Below are 20,339 nucleotides of genomic sequence, written 5' to 3'. Positions count from 1 at the left end.
GCCCCGCTCGGCCAATGAGGAGAAGGCGCAGAGGCGGGGCGGGGTTCGGGCCAGAGCGGAAGTGGTGACCGGAGCGGAAGTGGAGCTACCGCCACCGCCGCCGCCGATTCTGGAGCCAGGCTCGCTGCCGCTGCCGCCGCCACTGCAGTCGTCGCCGCTGCCCTCTCTGCTGCCACTGCCGCCTGAGGAGTGGGCCTAGGAAGGAAGCGGTCACCGCGCTCGGAGCTCCGCTCACAAGCGTCTTTGCCCCCTGCAGTCCTCCCACGGTGAGTGTGGCGCGGGGTCCACCCGGGGCCCCCAGGGGCCCAAGCTCGACTCGGTCCTCGGCGGCGGCAGCGACGATGATCAGGGCGACCCCGCCAGAGGGCTTCGGGGATATCGGCGCGCGGCCTCATCGGCCCCGCGCGGCCGCCTGCGGCGCGGGCCCGGCCTTGCCGCGGCCCCTCCCTGTTTCCGGGGCCGGGCCCTTCGTTCCTGGAGAGGCCCCGGCAGCCCTCACCGCCTGCGGTCCTGCCCGGCGGGTGGGGTGCGGCTCCGTACCGGGCACGGAGGGAGATCGAGCCACGGACGCCGGACCCTCCCTCACTGCCCAGTTTCGATCCCCGCGCGACCCCTCCCTACGCCTGGGCGCAGAGGTCCGACCTTTTCAGCTCTGTCACCCCTGCTTCTCGCTTTCCGGTTTACCAGAATTAAAAATCGAACCAAATGCGGGCGAGTCCTCGAGCCCCAGTGCCCCTGCTCGACTCTCGCTGGATGGTAAAGGGGTTTAACCTTGGGAGAGAGCAGAGAGAAAACCCCCTCCCACTTTGCAGTAAAGCCATTTCATCATCGTTCGCTGGTTTTGGAGCCTGGCAGGACCCGAGATTCCCTGGGAAGCGTAGGGTTGAGGTTTGAATCAAAATACATTTGTTGGAACCGGTTACCGAGTCAGGCCAGATCTCCAGGAAAAAAAAGTCAAAGGCTGAGAATCGAGTATTTTCCCACGGTATTGACTGTCATTAATGCCAGTCTTTTGTCTCCTCGCCCAAAATTCCCTATACTGTCTATTAGCATGTTTTTAGTACTGCAATTTGCCTGATGGCCTCCCTGGTGGTGGGGAAGAGTGAGAGGGATTTGGGCCCCTTTTCTTAATGAAACGAGTACATCTTTGTCTATTGCAAATGGAGACCTCGCATGCAATGAGGTTTTCAAAGGTGGCAGTATTGTTAAGACAGTTTGCCAACCTTTCTGTAAAAATCCGTGTGTCTTGTCCTTACTTTCACGGCTTTTCTCTTTGGTAAGGCTAGATAGCATCAGACTCTGATTTTAGTCACCCTCTGTGGGAGATGATGTTATGAACATGTAAAATCAGGTGCCTACAGGAGCCCAAACAGAAAGATGAAGCACCTGTAAGAAAATAAAAATTGTCTGCATTTCTCAACTCTGTCTCAGTTGTTGAAATCACATATGCAGTTTGTAGAACAAGACACATGGTTACTCAGCTTTTTTGCATTTTCCTGTTAGAAATTTATCTGTATAAATATTACTACTTGGTTCCTGTTGGTATTCTTGAACGGTTTCAATGCACTCTGGTTCTTATTTAGGAATACATATCTCAGTTGCCTGAGACCTCATTTTTCAGCACACAGGATGGTGAGGATAAAACCTGTCGGTTTTACTGGACCCTAATTAGATTTTTATGTGTGGTCTTCAAAATAGAAGGCCAATAATCCAGTAGCAACTGCTGAATTATTTTCCTAGCCTTTCCTTTCAATTAGATAAGAAACCATTCACCCATCTTACAGATGGAGTCTTTATGAGAAGTGAGGTGCTTTGGCCTAGACCACACACACTTGGTTTTCAGATTGAATATCTTCATTCATCAGTAGTAAATATTTATGGACTGTCAACCCCTAGAGTATGGCTTCTACCCTATAATCTTCTGTACATTTCCCATGATGCAGTGCTTGTGTTATGTTGAAGCCATTTTAGAATTGGAGCTCTATAGATCAGGGAGGCAACCTCCATAAAACCAGGCTGAGCAAATTACCATGATGCTATTTCCCAAGGCAGAGTCTCCAGACTTTGGGGCCCCTGCAAAAAGTGCCTTTTGCTCATTTGGTTGTGGATATAGAAGCAGAAAGACTACTGGACTTGGCATCAGATCAATTTGATTCAGGTCTTGCCTGCAACATTTTCTAGCTGTGATCTTCAGCAGGCTGCTTAATCAATCTCTGGTTCTTGGTTTTGATATCTCCAGAGTTGTCATGAGGCCATTTTACAAACTAAATTCTTAAATATAAGCTTTTGGTTTTGTTTTTTAATTACAGAATTCACTATCAGTGGCTTTTTTTTCCTCTCCAGTTGCATTCTGATGAGACTCAACCCTACTTTGTATATATGTTGCTTTAAAAAAAAAATAGCATAGTATTATAGAATCTTATTTTGGATATATCATCTCTAGTCTTCCTATTCACCCATCTAGTCTTCCTATGAGCCCATTTTCTCATCTGTACAATGGAAATGTTTAGTCTTTAATGTGTTACTGTGAAGAATTCAGTAATTAAATAAGATCTAGGGTATAGTAGGTGTTCAATAAATGTTATTTGACCATATAAACGAATCTACGCATATGTAGATAAGACATGCTTATATGCTATAAAGCATAGACAAAGAGTCCATCCCTTTGTGATTTATTCACCAGCTGATAAGGTAGCATCAAACAACTAGTCTATAATAATAGCTACCACTTTTATTGTTCACTGTGTATCAAGCTTTGTTCTAAGTACTTTGCACATAATTAATCCTTCATAACAACCAGTGATAGATAAGTACTGTTAGCCTCATTTTACAGGTGAGAAAACTCAAACACAGAGAAGTTAAATAATTTTCTGAGGGGTATACACACACAGCACAAGGTAAGTGCTGGAGCCAGGAATCAAACCCAGGCTGTATGGCTCTAATGATAGATTTCTACTCATAGTAGATAACATATGTGCATATTTCATGTGAACACCATTTCATCCTTAATTTTTTATTTATATTTGTCTTATTAAAGTAAATGTTTTAACAGGCATTTTAGCTATTTTGAAAATAGATATAATGTAATTTATTGGAGGGACTCTATTCATTCCAGCTGGTAGGGATGTTACTGCTTGTGAAAGACCATATTTTTCTAGTATTTGCTTCATGTGAGGGAGAAATTTCAAGTTACTTTGTGGCACACTGACTTATCCAGTCCTAGGTTCTTCATCGAATGGAATTTAGTCAGGACCACCATTATTAATTTTTCTTTATCATACTACCTTTTCTGTAGAATTTTAAATTTTTCATATTTTGTTAGGGAGGAGGAGATTAGGCCTCTATCTACGTAAGTAGGAAGAAAATTCTAAATTATAACATCCTGTTATGCTGCTTGCTTTTTTAGTGGCCTCAAACTAAGTGGTTTTCCTTTAAATGGAGATAGATCCCTTAGAGAATGAACTAAAATTTACTTGTAAAAGAACTTTAAGTTCCTGAGTTCCTACGTTTTTCTAGGGAGAGACAACAATTCACACTAGTTAGGGAGCAAGAAATTGTTTATTTTATTTATTTTTTTAGGCGAGACAACCCTTGGTTGACCTCACAGATTGCAAGGACCTTGTCAGTTTACAATCCCTTATTTTATGTTTTATTTTTTACACCTACAGCACCTGGTCTTCCTAGGTGGTCTCCCATCCAAGTACTAACCAGGCCCGACCCTGCTTAGCTTCCGAGATTAGACGGTATCACATTTGTTCAGGGTAGCATGGTTGTAGACTAAGAAATTAATTATATAATAGCAACTTCAGAGCTTTAGAACCATCTTGGTTTCAGCTCAAGTATGATCCTGGTAGTCATCTGTATGACATGATGGAGAAACTAACAGGCAAGAGTTGGATTCTGAGGGAATTTTCCTAAGGGGAATACTTAGGAAGGAAAAACAGACTAAAGTTACTTTCTGTTTTGTGATTTGTATGCTAAAAACCAGTCATCTTACTGCTTTCTCTGCTAAAAGATCTAATATAGGCATCACTATGTATTTGTAATACTTATTACAATGCGGTGAAATTGCTGGCCTCAAGAAAACAAGTCATTCCCAACAGACTGAGATGACTTTTTTTTTTAAGCTGGTAATTCCTCTATTGTGTAAATTTTTTGTTGTGCTTGTTAGTTTATTTCATTGTTTTTCGAAGAGATCCAGCAATAAAAGTTACTTCTGAATAGCCTTGACCAGGGCAGAGATTGTAAGTGACAATAAAAGTAGGTATGAGCCCTTGGCCATTGTTAACTGTCCACAAACTTTACCTTAAAGCTTGTTTGACAGTCTGGAGAGATTTTGGCATATGCTGTTTTAAACTGCTTAATTTGATTTGGGCTTTCAAAACTAGAGAGATTAAGACCAATTCTCAAACCTCACTTTGACAACTTTTTTGGGTCTTTGAAAATTTTCATTACATTTTTCCTTAAGCATTGAGAATCATAATTGATCTTTAGGAATAGTGCTTCATTGAGGAAAGAGCTTATATCATCAGATATACCTGTGCGACCCTGGCTAAGTCACTCTTAGCTTCTATAAAAAGGGACCATGACACTTCATAGGATTCTCTGGATTAAATGAGTTGATATTTCAGTGCTTTGCACATTTAGACAGACCATCATAATTGATGGCTTTTTGTTGTTGACTAAACCGTTTAGCTGGTATGGCTTTTTGTATAGCTAACTGGTTGGACTTTTGAATAGAGGGGATAGAAAGTATTCCAAGGGCTTGTGAAGCTCACTTTGAATCCATGAATATAACAGTTGGTAGCTGAGAAACATTAGCCAGAAAATGTAGGGTTGTCTCCTGGCTGGAGCTGAGGCAGCTCTTTTTAAAAACAAAAAGCAACAAACAGACAAACCTGTGGACACAAGACAACAGTGTGATGGTTACCAGACGGGAAATGTGGGGGGGAGGGGGGCGGGTAGGTCAAATATATGGCGATGGAGGGAAAATAGACTTTGGGTGGTGAGGACACAATGGCATCTACAGATGATGGAATATAAAATTGTACACCTAAAACATATAATGTTATTAACCAGGGTTCCCCTAATTTAACTTTTTAAAAAAGCCTAAGACAGTGTAAATATAGTCTGTATTTTGTAGGTCAGATGTGGTCTGCCTACCTCTGTCCACATAGGAAATAACCACCTGTTCACCTTAAAAAGTGCATCAGTTGATCAGATAGTTTCATATTCAGCGTGGCGGGCATTGTGCTATGTGTCGGGCACCCACAGATCAAAGTCTGGGTTCCTGCCTGAAGCTCAGTCCAGTGTGGGAGCCAACCAAGCCTTTCACAGTGAACTGTGATAACTGCTGTTCTAGAGTCCGGCATAGGTAAGTTAACAGGTGCTTTTATTTTAAAAGTCTTTAAAGAAAGCTGTCTAGATGAAAAAGGAATGAGGTGTGTAGTAAACGTCCCTTCACTGGCTGACCATTTGTTTATTAGGCTTTTGTGGAATGTACTGTGGCTGCCATTCGAGTGCTTACAGTGTGCAGAAACCATGCTAAATGGTTTGCATCGGGAAGCAAGTTTCCTTCTAACAAGAACCTTATTAAGTAGATTTGCATGTTTAATGCATGAGAAAACAGTCTTACAGAGGTCGGGTAGCATGGAGTTGGTGTGTGGTACTGGTCAGTTGGACTTGGCCACTCCCATTATGTTGAAGGGCCCAGAGCCTTTCACAAGGCCGACCACAAAGCTGGGCTGTCTTTATGTGTCGGTTTTAGCATGTTGTCTTTTTAGTTAGATCAGTCACTTAAAGCCTAGAGATCAGTTTAGAGTCATATCTGCTGTTGATTCACATTTCGTGACCTTGGGCATGTCACTTATCACTTCCATTATTTTAGGTTTAGTTTTGTCTAATTGGACGTAATTGACAATGATATTCACCAACCAATGTGAAAGGGGGACGGGGTCTTCAGATAGAAGTGCAGTTTCCCTCCACAGTCCCATGTCCTCTGGACATCATTGCTAATGACTTCATATTTCAGACATGCCATGTTTTATTTTCTAGCAAAGAGCCTGCAAATGTTTGAATGGGATTAAATTTAATACAGGACTCTGAATTTTGTGTGTAGAATGGCACACAGACATTCTTGGAGTGGTCGTTTTTCAGTGAGTAGTTTTCTTTAAGAGCCAGGAGTACTTTTTCTGGGTAACACCCACTAACCACCTGGTTCCGCTGACTTCCGCAGTCCCTCCTGCAGTAGCTTGGCTTCTGTTTTTCCTTCAGCAGAGTGGCTCCAGACTGTGACTTTGACTTCATGGGGCTCTGGGTCCTCTATCTAGAATGGTACACCTGTGAGCACTGTTCAGCATTTACTGTCAATTCCTTACCCCGTGGACACTTCTGAGCCTAGATTTTTAAGATGTTTCTGTCAGTTTTCTTGCTCCAGATTGATAACTATTCTCATTTCTTTATGTACTTTGGCCTTTGATTTCTGTTTCCCACAAAAAGTTTCCTTTTTCTCTCCTGTATAGGCCCCCCCACCCCCAACCCATAAAGCCATTTAGGCCCAGTTACATTTAAACTAAGCCTTTTCCCTCTAATTCTAGCTGGCTGCTTCTCCACGAAGCAGCTTTGTGACCCTGAAATATGTACTGTCTTCTCATGTTCCTACCATGGAATTCCTCAGTGAATGGTCAGCAGAGTTCTTAGAAATGCTGGTAGTTTTCGTTTTTTCATTTACAGTTATTTCAACACGCATTGAATTATACACATTTTTGTGAAGTAGTTTAAGACTGTTCGCCTATCGAGCCTTGACTCCGACCAGCACTGTCTGGCCATTTTATGTGTATCGTCTTAGTTGATATAGGTGTTAGTGTCTCCTTTTAACAGTTGAGAAACCTGATATTCAGAAAAGTTATTTTTAAAATCACCTAATTCCTTTTTAGAAGCTCAGATTTGTTGTATTAAGGACTTCCAAATAACAGATCCACTCGTGTGTGTTACGTATTAGAGTTTCAGTAATCCTGAAACACATGCTAGGTAATAGACTCCTCACTGTAAATTTCTAACAAATTATTACGCTAAATTAAATTGAGGATGTTCTTTTCCTTGAAAACAAACAGGTGAAAGTTAATACTTCTAAAAGCCACAGCTGTCATTTTCATCTTTTTTTCCTTTACAGTGATTTTTCTAAAATATAAACAGTGGATAGTCTTTTATTTTTTTCTTATCCATGGATGTCTACTTCTGGCCACTGGGAAATGACCTCTCAGTACTCTGTCCCAGGCTTGAAAACTATTCCTTAGGCAAATAATTGAGATAGAGAGGTGAGGTTGGCTCATAAATGGCTCTTATTTCAGCATTGACTTTATGATTTAGGGTTTCATTTATTTGAAGGAAATCCTATTATTTCATGGGTACCCGTAGCAATTATTCTTTATAATGTTCTTTAGGGGATATTTTACAGAAATGAAATGTTGTGCAGCTCTTTCCTCCTCTTTATATTCAACAAGTATTTCTGTGACATTAAATCACTTCTTTTGATGGCCAGTAATCTTGTACCATTTATCTCCACTTTAGATATATTTAGATTGTCCTCTTAAGTGCTGCATCCAGTGGCTTTGAAATGCTGTGCTTGAGAACTTCTGTTCTGGAGCGTGCCAGTGTCTTCCTAATCTATGCCAGGCACAAGGAAGCATCTTGACCCACTGCAGGGTTAGACCTTTCAGCCTGTAATAATTTTTCTGCTCTGGTATCTCGACTGTGCTGTTAGTGCCAAGCCTGATAATGAGACTGCAGTCTTTTTAAGAGGCATTTGAAGGCTTTCTTGTTGATGTTTATCTCGGTGGAACTTTGGTTCAAAGTCTCAGAAGAAAAGTACGTCTTGATTATAAACTCCATCACTACTTGGCATCTCAAGAAAATTCAATTAGGAACCAGTAAATAAAACTTCTACAGTTAACATTTGTGTCTGTTTTGAGGCCACTGAGGAGGGGTGGAGTCTTATCTAGGAATGTTAACATTATAATATATTCACTTCCTGTACAGGACTGATCTAGACTTGCTTTTCCTTTACATGGGTTATATATTTTTTTTAAAAATCCAAGCTCACATTTTGTGGGCTAAAACAGTTGATGTGTACGTACTGTGAGAGGAATAATAGTACTACAATTTTGTTTTGTGCTGTGCATTGAAGAAAAAATTTCCCCCATATTTACTCTTCTTTGATTCCTGCCCCTCATCTTGACAGCACTTCTTATTGTCTTCAGATTATAGATCGGAAGACTGGGATTAAACAAGCTCACATGGCTATGTAATAACAGGTTCCCTTTTACACATGGTCCTATTGCCTTTCTGCCATACCACATGTGGGTAGCCTGTGTTCTTTCTGCTCTCCCAGTAATGATTTGTTGAAAAAATTCAGAGATTCTTATTTGAGCATTAGTTTTATAATTGAACAGTTAGGGGCATTAAATGAGAAAAAAAATGTAAGGCTTTAAGAACATGCACACGTGAAGCCGTTTGTAAATGGTATACCACTCATCATCCATACCGTGGAACACAAAGAATGTGGGCGTAAAGAAGCCCTAGACTGTGTAATAAGCTAGCTACACATTTGTTTGGATTCATAGGCAAGGTAGGTCAGGGAATGCTTTCTGGTGCTAGATGGATGGATAGAGTTTGCATAGGCAGGAAGTAAAAAGAAGAGCATTCTAGATGAAGGGAACTATAGGAAGTCCCCCTTATCCTCAAGATATGTTCCAAGACCCTGTGGATGTCTGAAACCACGAGTAGTACAGAACTCTATATATGTTTTTTCCCTATACGTACAAATCTGTGATAAAATTCAATTTGTAAATTAGGCACTATAGGAAATTAACAGTAACTAATAATAAAACCATATATTAGAACAATATATTGTAATAAAAGTTACGTGAATGCAGTCTTTGTCTCTGATAACTGATCTGATAACCAAGACGGCTAGGAAGTGACTAACGGGTGCAAGACGTCTGCTGTGTGGACACTCTGGACAAAGATGATTCACGTCCTGGGTAAGACGGAGCTGGACGGCATGAGATTTCATCACACTACTTAGAACGGTGTGTGATTTAAAACATGAATTGTTTATTTCTGGAATTTTTTTTTTTATATATTTTCAGACCACAGTTGACTGTGGGTAACTGAAACCACGGAAAATGTAACCGCAGATAAGGAAAGACTTGTACAGAAGCAGTTTGGGGCATGTATGAGCATGACATTTATGGGATATTCAGTGATGTCCAGCCTGGAGAAGGGTACATGTTAGAGAGTAGTGGATGAGAAAGCCTAAAAGGTCCAGAGAGGCCAAGTTATGAAGACTTTGAAAGCTAGGTAGAGTTTAGATTTGATAGAGTAGCCAAAAGAGAGTCATTGAAACTTACTGAGTAAGGGTGGAGGCATGACTAAGTAATTTTGAAGGAGGGTTACAGAAATACAAGGAATGAGGTACAAATGTAATGAGATTTTAATGTGATTATGAAAAATAGGTGCTTTGAATTATTTAAGAATAGAGATAATGCTACCAAAGTTGCAGGTATTTTAATTCATACTGATTATGTGCAAGATTACGTGCATGATGCTGTGGAAGATGTGCCCTAAAGGAGTTTATGGTGTACTTAGGGACTTAAGGGATATATACAGGTAATTTTAGTGCTGAAGACATGCTATGGCATTAAGAGAGGTATAAATGAAATGCTTTGTGAGAATATTTTTAGCTTAGAATGGTGCTGTCCAGTAGAAATAGAATGCAGTTTTTTTCTGGTAGGTACATTTAAAAAGTGAAGTGAAATTGATTTTTTAATTTTTTAAAATGTAACTGCACATATCCACATACTGCAGTTTAAACATGTGGGACTAGCCACATGTGGCTAGTGGCTATCACATACCAGACAGCTCAGGTATAGCAGCCTAAAAGATTTCATGGGAGGGATGGCATTTGAGCCATGCTCAGAAAGACTTTTGTATGCAGAGTAGATGGGAAGGGACATTCTGGGTAGATGGAGTGGCTTGATGAGCAAAGACACACAGACAAGAAAGTGCACTTAATATGTAAGAAAACCATTTTTGAATAAAGCACATATGGTGTGGAAGGCATGTTTCGGGAAGAATCTTGGGGAGGAGGTAGGTTGGAAAGCCTTCACGGATAGGAGGAAATCTGACTACTATTGGCAGTAGAGAATATTTTAAAAATTTGAGCAGGAAGTGACTTAATTAGAGCTTTATAATAGGGTCTGATAGCAAAGGCTATAAGGAGGCTAAAGAAAATGAGAGACTGAAAGCAGTGGGACTAAGGAAAGATTATGGATGGGAGGTTTATTGTAGATGTAGAAATAGGAACAATTTAATTTCTCTGTTGTCTGCTGCCTTCCTCCAAACTGCTGGGTGTTGTGTAACCCATTTCCTGTTGAAATTGGTCTAGCTGCTTCAAAATCCATGTTATATAAGTCAAAAGTTACATAAGCAGTAGGCATCAGGACATTTAACTATGGCTTTTGCTTGTTGTAAGTTGTGTGTATGTGTGTGTGTAATTCATTTTTTTTAAGCAGATGGATACTTTTTTTTAGGCATGTATTCAGTCTTACCATATCATGATGGTTCTCAATTTCCAAGGACTCTTTCAGTCTTCCCAAAGAAGCTTGAAATAGTTGGCTTCAACCCAGAAAGGTCACACTTTATTTCGAGAACTAGGGTGTGTCCCAAGGAGTAGTCAGGATTCTTCAGAGAGGTATGATTTAACTTTCAATGTTTGGGAAGGGGAGAAGGAAAGGGTGTGTCTTAATTGGGGGCCTAATAGGGCCAAAGAGTGTCATGGAGTCCTTTAGCAATGAGAAAGTTTCATTGGCTTCCCATCTGATAATAGTACTGCATGGGATATCCTACCTCTGAATTGGCTCTTGGCCAGTGTTTTATTAATTGGAATCTTCCCTGGGTAGAGTTGGACAGGTGCTGTTTTCTGAACTTTGGAGTGGACCACTTAGCGACTGCTAACTTTGAATTAGTCTATAGACTGGAAACTTTCTAAGGTTGGCTTCTTTTATGATCAATAAAGTTGGACATACTGAGAGAGTATGTAATTTTAAGATGATGAACAGTATATTTTTGATGTGCTTATATTAGGGTAGGCTAGGTTGTGTTGTCATAACAGACAGCCGCACCATCTCAGTGCCTTAACCCAACAAAAGCTTCTTTCTTTTTCACATTACATGTCCAGTGCAGGTCTGCAGGACTCCCTGTACTGCAGTCACACAGGGACTTCAGAAACTACACTCTTTTGTGACAGCGCCATCTAGAACTCATGGCCTTCAAGGTGGCTGCTGTAAGAGAAGAGTCTGGTAAACCACAAATAGGCTTTTCGCAGTTTCAACCTGGAAGTAGCATCATTTCTGCTTGTGTTTCATCAGACAGAACTAACCATGTGACCCCTCCGAGGTGCAAGAGGGTTGCTGGCACATGTAGGAGAGCAAATAGGATATTTTGTGAAGATTATTATTTCTTGCAGTTATGTGAGTGAAGAGAACGTGTCAGATGGATCAAGGTGAGACCCGCTTCACTGAGTGTAGCTTAGAATTAGCGAGCCTTACATAGGACACAGCTCTGAAGATGATTCAGGTAATAAGTGGGATGAAGAAAAATAATTCTGAGCTAGGCAACCAACTCTTTCTGAATTGTCTAGATCTGGCGCATACCTTATTATTGTGCTCCATCTCATAAAACATTTCTATGTGGTAGGGCCCTGTCTGTAGAATTTCTCCCTTGAAAAACAGAAATGACTTTTGAGGCAAAACCATTTTATCTTTATATACTTTAAGATATTAGTGTATTTTTACACAGGCACAGATGGATACATTGCAATTTAAACCAACAGTACATGAAACTAACTTTTATTGGTTAATAAATAATTTTTAGCTACATATTATTCAAAACTTGCTGCATTTTCCATAAATGGTGGTGATTATAGTGGGGAATTGACTACGGTAAGGTGAATAATTTAAGTTATTCACTGACTGGTGTATAAAGGGTTTGATAAAATGATAAACCGAAGCCACTAAGAGTTTTGTCTATTTCAGAAAAACTTTTAAATGAACTCAGTTATGGTTTGAAGTTCCGTTGTGCATATTGTTGAATACACTTATGTCTCTTGCAACCTACCATGAACAAAATTACATACTTGTATATAATGCCATGAACTTTCCACAGTGCCTTCATGTAGATTAGGTCATCTATTCCTTCTAGCAACCAGTGGAGAGTTGGTAGTTTTCTTATTCTCCACTAAGGAAACTGAAACGTGCAAAGGTTAAGCAAGGTCACCAAGGTCATACCACTTGTAAGCAGAGCTGGTGCTACATCCAGCCAAATCTGTCTGCCCTTAATTTATGCTACAGTGCATCCTTAACAAATGTAACAAATTGCAGAAGACATGATAAAAATGGCTCCTATTTTTTAGATACCTACTGCTTGATGGGCACCGCCAAAGATAATATTTAAAGTCATATCTTTTGCTTTAAGATCGATTGAAGCAATTATCACACTTAAGATGTTTTCTCCTAGACTATGGGTGAAAAACAGATTTGGTCAAAACAGGCAGTTTTGAAAAAAGGGACATATATTTACCATAAGTTTCTAAAGAAATAGTTATTAAGCAGTCTGTTTATGGAGGCGGATTAGGGAAGTGGATGAACACAAAAGCCCTAGAGGCAGGGAAATTAATTCGAGGTGGCTCTCCACCTTCTCCTGTCCGTGTTGCCCTGGGCACATCCCTTGCCTTCACTGCACCTCCATTTCTTCACCCGAGAAAAGGAGGAGAGGATTGTTGTGGACAGATCTACCCTGTAGGACTGTTGGGAAAATTAACGGACCAAAATAATGAAAAGACCTTAGCAAAGTACCTAACCCTGTCGGCGCTCTTGGTCAGTGGTGTTGAGGGCATCTGGAACTAGATGTTTCACTAGTAGGTGTGTTTCCTTCCAGACGGGTTGAAAGAAGATTTCACTCTTGCATATCCTGGGTCCTGAAGCCTGACGTTTGCTTTCCCTTTATCTCCTGCTCTTGTTCTAGGGAATGACCATGGATAAAAGTGAGCTGGTACAGAAAGCCAAACTCGCCGAGCAGGCTGAGCGCTATGATGATATGGCTGCAGCCATGAAGGCAGTCACGGAGCAGGGGCACGAACTCTCCAATGAAGAGAGAAATCTGCTCTCCGTCGCCTATAAGAACGTGGTAGGCGCCCGCCGTTCTTCCTGGCGTGTCATCTCCAGCATTGAACAGAAAACAGAGAGGAACGAGAAGAAGCAGCAGATGGGCAAAGAGTACCGCGAGAAGATCGAGGCAGAGCTGCAGGACATCTGCAATGATGTTCTGGTAAGAGGCCGGTGTTTCTGCTTCAAACAATGATTTCTAAATAGTGTTAATTTAGTGTACAAATGCAAACTCGCAGCTTGTGAGAGAAAGGTGTCTGACAGGAAAGCAACAAACCATTTGCAACTAATTTTTAAGCATATGATGTGATTTTTCTCACCTCTTACCTGATCAAAGGTTGCTTTTCAACTTCAGGGTATTTTCTTCTTCCTTCAAAAAGACCTGTGGAAAACAGGAACATTTAATCAACATCCTTCCAACTTTTCTTTAGAAATCGAGTCCAGATAGGCAGGATTTTAGATAAATGAGCTACTCTAGGCTGTTCTATATATTAGTCTGAGTGCTAATGTCATCTCCATCGGGAGGACAGGAGCAAAAAGCTGAGCTGCCTTTCAGCCTCTCCCCAGTCAGGCCTGCATAGTGTAAGGTCCTGTTTTTGTCTAAAAGTTAGCCGCATTGGTCGGTTCGGGCCTGCTTTCCAAAGTCAAATCAACAGTAGTTTGGGGGTTCTCCTCTCCGGTGTTTTATAGAAGCCTTAGTCAGATGATTGATGCCTAACTGCTTTTACTATGGCCACCATCTGGGGTTGGATGGGAGGGGTGTATATCCTAGAGCAAATCATGATCAGATTGTCTTTCCCTCACATCCTGAGCCCACTGGGAACTTTCTTTTTCTTCCAGGTGAAATCAGGTAAAAATGAACGGTGAGGGCTGCTTTGAAGGGAAAAGGAATTCACACTTGTGGATCTACCTCCCCCGCTGGCTGCTTTTCTGAATTACTGCCCATGACACCTTTCTTTTGAAAACCTATACAAAGCTTGTCAGCCATTAGGCAGTCCTCATCCCTAACCCATAAGGAGTTACACACTGTCTGTCTGCAAAGAATGTTAAAATGACTACTGCCCTTTGCATCTTCTCTCTTTGATTAAATCCCCCTATAACTAAGCTTTTGCATCAAGCTGCTCTTTTTTGTGCGACTCATGGTGTAAGAATGTCATGGCTATATTTGTTGCCTGTTGGTAATTTGGGAGTTAATGGTGCACTAATTCCTGAATGTTAGGTACATTTGGTATTCAGATGAAATATGGCATGAATTCCAAGGGCAATAAAGTTCCATAGTTCCTGAAAATGTAGACCAGCTTTTGAAGAGTGTCTGAAGGAATGTGAAGGAAAGCATGGTACTTACTGCCTCTTAACCAGTTTTTCAGGATGGCACATTCTAAAACAACTCTTGGAAATATTGCTCTGTATACGAAGCTTGGACTTCTTCAGAACTGCTTTTGTTGTAAGCATAAATGTTTAAAGGAATTTATTATTAATAATAGTGGTAGCTACTTTTTTGAGTGCTTACTACATGCCAGGCAACGTGTTAAACACTTGGGTACGTTAGCTCATTTCTCTTCGTAATCACTCTCAAGAGTAGCTGTCATGCTTCCCCATTGGAGAGCCGAGGAAACACAGGCTCAGGGAGATGAGGTCGTTTGCCCAGGGTCACACAGAGAGTAAGCGGCAGAGGAGGGATTTCTACCCAGGTCTGAGTGAGTCTAAATTTAAGTTTTTGGCAGTATTGCTCTTTTATCACTTTTTTTCTTCCCAAGATGGGAAAGTTTTCTTTTTCTCTAATAGAAGTAATACAAGTTAATTTTTTTTTTTTTTTTAAGGACGGGGCAGAAGGGTATAAATAAGAAAGTAAAAAATCATTTCTGATCCTATCACCTAGAGAACCATTATTAACATGTTGGTAAATATACTTTCAGACTTTTTCCTTACATATTTTTACGTGCAAATGCATATTTAATTTATTATTAAAATTAGATTCATGTGTTATTTATAATCTTTTTTTTCCCCTCAGACTTCGAGAACCTTTTCATGTTATCAGTATAGTTTTCTGCATCGTCATTTTTAAGGCCTACGTAGTATTCCATTGTATGGCTCTACTTTAATCCACCCCTTATGGATGGTCAGAGTGATTTTTTGCAGAAGAAAATGGGCATCTGCTGTTATGACCTGGGCCAAAAAACAATTAAAAGCTTTGGATGAAAAATGTGGTTTTTTAATCTTTAAAAAAATTTAAGAAGTGGTAGTGTGTATCTGGAATCTGAAACAGTTTTAACATCTTGTAAATAATATTTCCAGATTCTTAACAGAATATGAATCATTTTTTAGGAGCTGTTGGACAAATATCTTATTCCCAATGCTACACAACCAGAAAGTAAGGTGTTCTACTTGAAAATGAAAGGGGATTATTTTAGATACCTTTCTGAGGTGGCATCTGGAGACAATAAACAAAGTAAGTAACATTGTTTAAAAAAAGAAGTTTGACCAGTAATAGAGCCAGTCTTCCTTTATAATTTAACAGTTTTTGCTTTGTCCGTTCATCATAGACATTAACATCATAGTTCTCAGAATCTGAAAGACCACGCAGCACTGTGCTCACCTGTGACAAACAAGGTCCTGGGAATTGGCACATCAACATACATCTAAGGGGAAGATATGGAGGACATTAAAAGTCTGGTGCAGCAGTGCATTTAAAGAGATCTTTACCTGGAGGATTATTTGGTAGCTTTCCTTTTAGAGGTCTGGAAGTTCATGAATCTAATTATAACAGACTATATACTGTGTAAGCACATGCACACTAGGCAGAGAGTTATATAACAGCCAAGTGTCTATCAAAATAACCTCTCTTGCCAGTCACCTAGCAATGCCTTTGGAACCACCCCATCATGGTCCGAAATACAACCGTAGACCTCTCCCTCCACTGGGGTTATAGCTCTCCATCTTCCCTGGCTGTAACCCGTACTCCTAGCCCCCGCCTCTCCCAAGGGGTACTAACCTTGTTTCCAGGGTTAGCCAGTTTCAAGCTCGACCCATCTTCGACCTCATAATGTGCTTTTAATAAGTGAATATTTCTCATAAAAAATAGTTCGATAGCATGAAACCACTATAGTAAATAGTGATGCATTTCTTTTTTCACGTACACGTATTACAGTGATGGCAATCATTATAGCTATGCTTAATTAAGTGTCTACTGTGTGCCGAGTATTGCAGAGTCTTGTTTATTTCTCTCACAAACCTAGGAGTTAAGATGTGAGTCTGTTCATTTCTCTGGTAAGGAATCCAAGGCTCATGGAGGTTCTCACTTACTCTAAGCCACACATTTAGCGAATAAGAATTGGGAATTCATGTTTGAGTCTAAAGTCCATGATCTTTTCATTAAAATATTGTTTTCCTTGTTCTGTCTTGTTTTTTTCTGTATTAACTGCTTTAATAGACTTTGTTATGATTGTTTTTGTTTTCTCCCAAAGCATTTAATATAAGAATTGGGTTAGAACAAACATTTAACACATGATTCTTAATCAGTTGGTAGAGACACAGACTCCCTCATTCGATAGACATTTAATCCAGCCTCGTTTGATAAAATAATTTAATAGTGGTCCAGCGTATGGTACATCCTACACACCCAATTCTGTACCCTCCACATATGTTTTTTATCTTTCTTTTAGCCACTGTTTCGAACTCCCAGCAGGCTTACCAGGAAGCATTTGAAATTAGTAAGAAAGAAATGCAGCCTACACACCCAATTCGACTTGGCCTGGCGCTGAATTTCTCAGTCTTTTACTATGAGATTCTGAACTCTCCTGAAAAGGCTTGCAGCTTGGCAAAAACGGTGAGAAAGATTCTCTGGTGTTTCCGATCATATTAAAATGATGTTTGTGCTTTTTCATAACTTTTTAAAAACTATTTGAATAGAACTCATTAATGGTCTTGGACTTCTTTGAAGATTTTTCTGGGGGTATCTTTTACAAAATAAAGATCTTTTATTTTTTCTCAGAAACTAATTTTTGTTTATTTTTGATTACTGTTTTGGGGGGATAAAGATAGTTTGTTGCTTCTTGTTAAGTTTTGGGCCATGGATCTCCATTATATATTTATTCTATATATACCATAATTTGAAGTTATAGCTGTTCAAACAAAAGAAATCAGACCATGTTTTGTGTTTTGGAGTACTTCTGAATCCTTATTTGGTAACTTGACTGCCTTTTCTTCATATTTTTGTAGTCATTCATCGTGCACACTGGTATTTAAGGTTTTGTTTTGTTTTGTTTTTTTAAGTTGGAAAATGTGGGAATTATTCAAGTTCCATCACTTAATTGAATCAGATTAGTAGTGTGAGTTTGTTCTCCCTTTATCCCTTATATCCAGACCTTTTGAGTTCTTGCTTTAAAAAGAAAAATTACTGGAAATGCCTTTGGTAATTAAAAAATTACATGAATTTGCCTAGAATGAATGTGCTGTATTAACAGTAATACCTGTTGACTTAGTAGGTAAAGTTCTTATCTAGGAATTTTTGTCATTGTTGGTTGGTGCTTTATAAACACATGTTTGCCGAAACAACTGGCAAACTAGGTAATAATGGCTCAGAGTACTGTACAGAAAGAGAAATTATATTCACTTGTTAGCAGGAAAAAAATGGGCTAAATTTGGTCCGTAGAACCCATGACTTCTTTGCTAAAGGCTCTTTGTTCTAGGCATTTGATGAAGCAATTGCTGAATTGGACACGCTGAATGAAGAGTCGTACAAAGACAGCACCCTGATCATGCAGTTGCTTAGGGACAATCTCACTGTAAGTACGCAGATTTCAGTGACTGCTTCTGGAGGGTTTACAGTCTCTATTCACCCACCTAATAATTCACTATTACCTAGGCCTCAAGAGAGGAGTTGTAATTGTGAGTACAGTTAAAATTTTAAATTGTTAAGCTGGTTCTGAGTGCTAAAGTTTTGCCCTTTATAATCATCGCTGTCTACAGTACTGCGGGGAGAATTTTAAATAGTTGAGTAAATTAAGATGCTATAGATTGGGCCACCTCCCTGAGTAAATTTTAGTAGTCTTCCTTCAACTCTGTTTTTCTCTTGCAGCTCTGGACGTCGGAAAACCAGGGAGATGAAGGAGATGCTGGGGAAGGAGAGAACTAATGTCTGTCGTGCTTCATGATCTGTTCAGTGTCACTCTGTACCCTCCACATATGTCCCTTTGTGCGATAAAAAAAAGAATCGTACGTCAACTGTCGATTTTTCACAGCCTCAGCCTAGCAAAAATGGTCCATGGGATAAACAGCTGGTATTTGTATTTCAAACTCAGATTGGTCACATAAATGCCACGGCATTCTGAAGGTTTGATTTTGATTAACATTGACAGGATTACCGTGTGTTTAATTTTTTTAAAAACTGAACACTGTGATTATGGGGTTTTGTAACTACACAGAACTCTTACTGGTAGAAAAAATAGACCTGAATTATGTGTAACTTTTTGGAAAGTTTAATCCGATATTAAAAAGTCACTGAAATACAGCTCCATTGTAAAGTTGTACAGAAAGTTATAGATTATATTGTGATGCTGGGACTTGGAGTGAGACACCTGTCATTTTGCATTCGAGTTTGATGGTAAATCACAGTAATTCTACCTGTTGTTCAGGCCTTATAGACACTTGACCAGTTTGGGCTGTTGCCACTCAAAAGTTCATGACCGCAGATGTCCACAGTGTCTTCCTGTGAGGAAACTCGAAGCCCGAAATTGAAATTCTTGTGGCAGACAGCTGGGTCTGATAGCATGAGAAGGTCCAGTGCTCATAAAACACACGCGACTGAAACCCCTTTCCTATAGTAGTATGTTACTGATTTGTGACTTGTGCTTCTGTAGTGGAATCTATTTTCCTTGTAACCACGAGCTAAAGAAGATAAAAAGCCGTGTATCTTATGAATGGCCTTATCTGTCTTCTGGGTAATACCTTTAAGAATAATGTTCTTCAGAGATTGCCTTCCACATGAAGAGTACTCAGTCTTTGGGTTCTTCCTAGCTCGGGGCTATCAAATTTTGAAATCTAAACATTCTTTCCCATTGTTCTTTTTAACTGTTGACTTTGGTTTTCTCTTCCCTCTTTACATTTCTGTACTTCTGCTGCTTTACTTTTTTTCTTTTTGAATTCTACCTTTGTCTTTTGTCCAGTTGAATACTATATGGGCAGGGATAGGAGGCCTGGAGGGGGTGAGGAGTGGAGTCGGTGAGCACTTTCGTGAGCAGGCCTTGTTTCAGAGAGTTGAGAAGAGCTTCCAGCACCATAGCTCTGTCTTCCTCCAGTTCTCAGCACGGTTGTTACTCTCCAGTCATACCAAGATCTGAATCAAAAAAGTATTTTTAAATATCCATGACTTCTCCCTGTATTACAGCCAGCCCTGATAATGCTTGTTAGTACCTGTCACCAGATCTCCCAACTGTACTCATCCAGCCAAGTTCACAGACGTGTTTAAACAAGACCCTATAATGCAGGGAAATTGCATGAACACTGCAATGGGGAGAATCAAGAATACCCAGGCCTACCAGTCTCACAGTATCCCCCTTCCCTTTAACATTCCATGTAGCTGTAGTGTCCATCTGTTTGTCCATCTGCTGAAATGAGAAAAGAAACATTCATGCACTGATGAAAACAAACCAAAAAAAGAAAAAAAAATCCCTTTCTAGCTGAACAAAAATGTGCAGTTAAATACTTGGCGCTTGAAAATGCAGTAGTGAATGTGGAACGAGCCTGTCTGTATATCTGGTAGCTCTCTCTTGCTTTGTTTTTCCTTACCAGTATTCTGCCTCACGTTTGCTTCTGTGATGGTTATACTGCCTAGCAAGCACACCCGTGGTTGTGAAAATAGTATAGCAAAAAAAGAAAAATCCCCAGTTATTGATGTACTAGATTTGTGTATGTCTTTTAAACAGTTCTAGTTTCCACCTTACACGGAATAATCAGGAACAGTGTAAAAATTCAAAAGTGAAATAAAAAATTTTATCAGTTAGTTGCTTGTGAATTTATGTGTGGCCCCATCTCTATCACTACCAGAACTAGCTAACTTTTTCGATCACATTAATTTTTGGCGCTAGTCTTCAAAAATAGGCAGCAGTTTTACGTCTT

At 40.0% G+C, this 20,339-nt stretch overlaps 1 protein-coding gene and 1 pseudogene across 1 annotated transcript; one reads left to right on the top strand and one right to left on the bottom strand.

Moving 5' to 3' along the window:
- Positions 1-76: 76 nt before the first annotated feature.
- YWHAB (tyrosine 3-monooxygenase/tryptophan 5-monooxygenase activation protein beta) lies at positions 77-20,223 on the top strand. Its single transcript, XM_016152405.2, has 6 exons — positions 77-266; positions 13,084-13,386; positions 15,549-15,672; positions 16,886-17,049; positions 17,912-18,007; positions 18,301-20,223. Exons 2-6 carry the CDS (start codon positions 13,087-13,089, stop codon positions 18,355-18,357), a joined length of 741 nt encoding a protein of 246 aa, XP_016007891.1. The 5' UTR covers positions 77-266; positions 13,084-13,086; the 3' UTR covers positions 18,358-20,223.
- On the bottom strand, positions 3,660-3,778 carry LOC118610425 (annotated as a pseudogene).
- Positions 20,224-20,339: the final 116 nt, after the last annotated feature.

Source organism: Rousettus aegyptiacus, unplaced genomic scaffold, assembly GCF_014176215.1.
Source record: "Rousettus aegyptiacus isolate mRouAeg1 unplaced genomic scaffold, mRouAeg1.p scaffold_m13_p_12, whole genome shotgun sequence".
NCBI classification, from domain to species: Eukaryota; Metazoa; Chordata; class Mammalia; order Chiroptera; family Pteropodidae; genus Rousettus; species Rousettus aegyptiacus.
The sequence above is the reverse complement of the archived record's forward strand: the minus strand, read 5'-3'. Positions and strand labels throughout refer to the sequence as shown.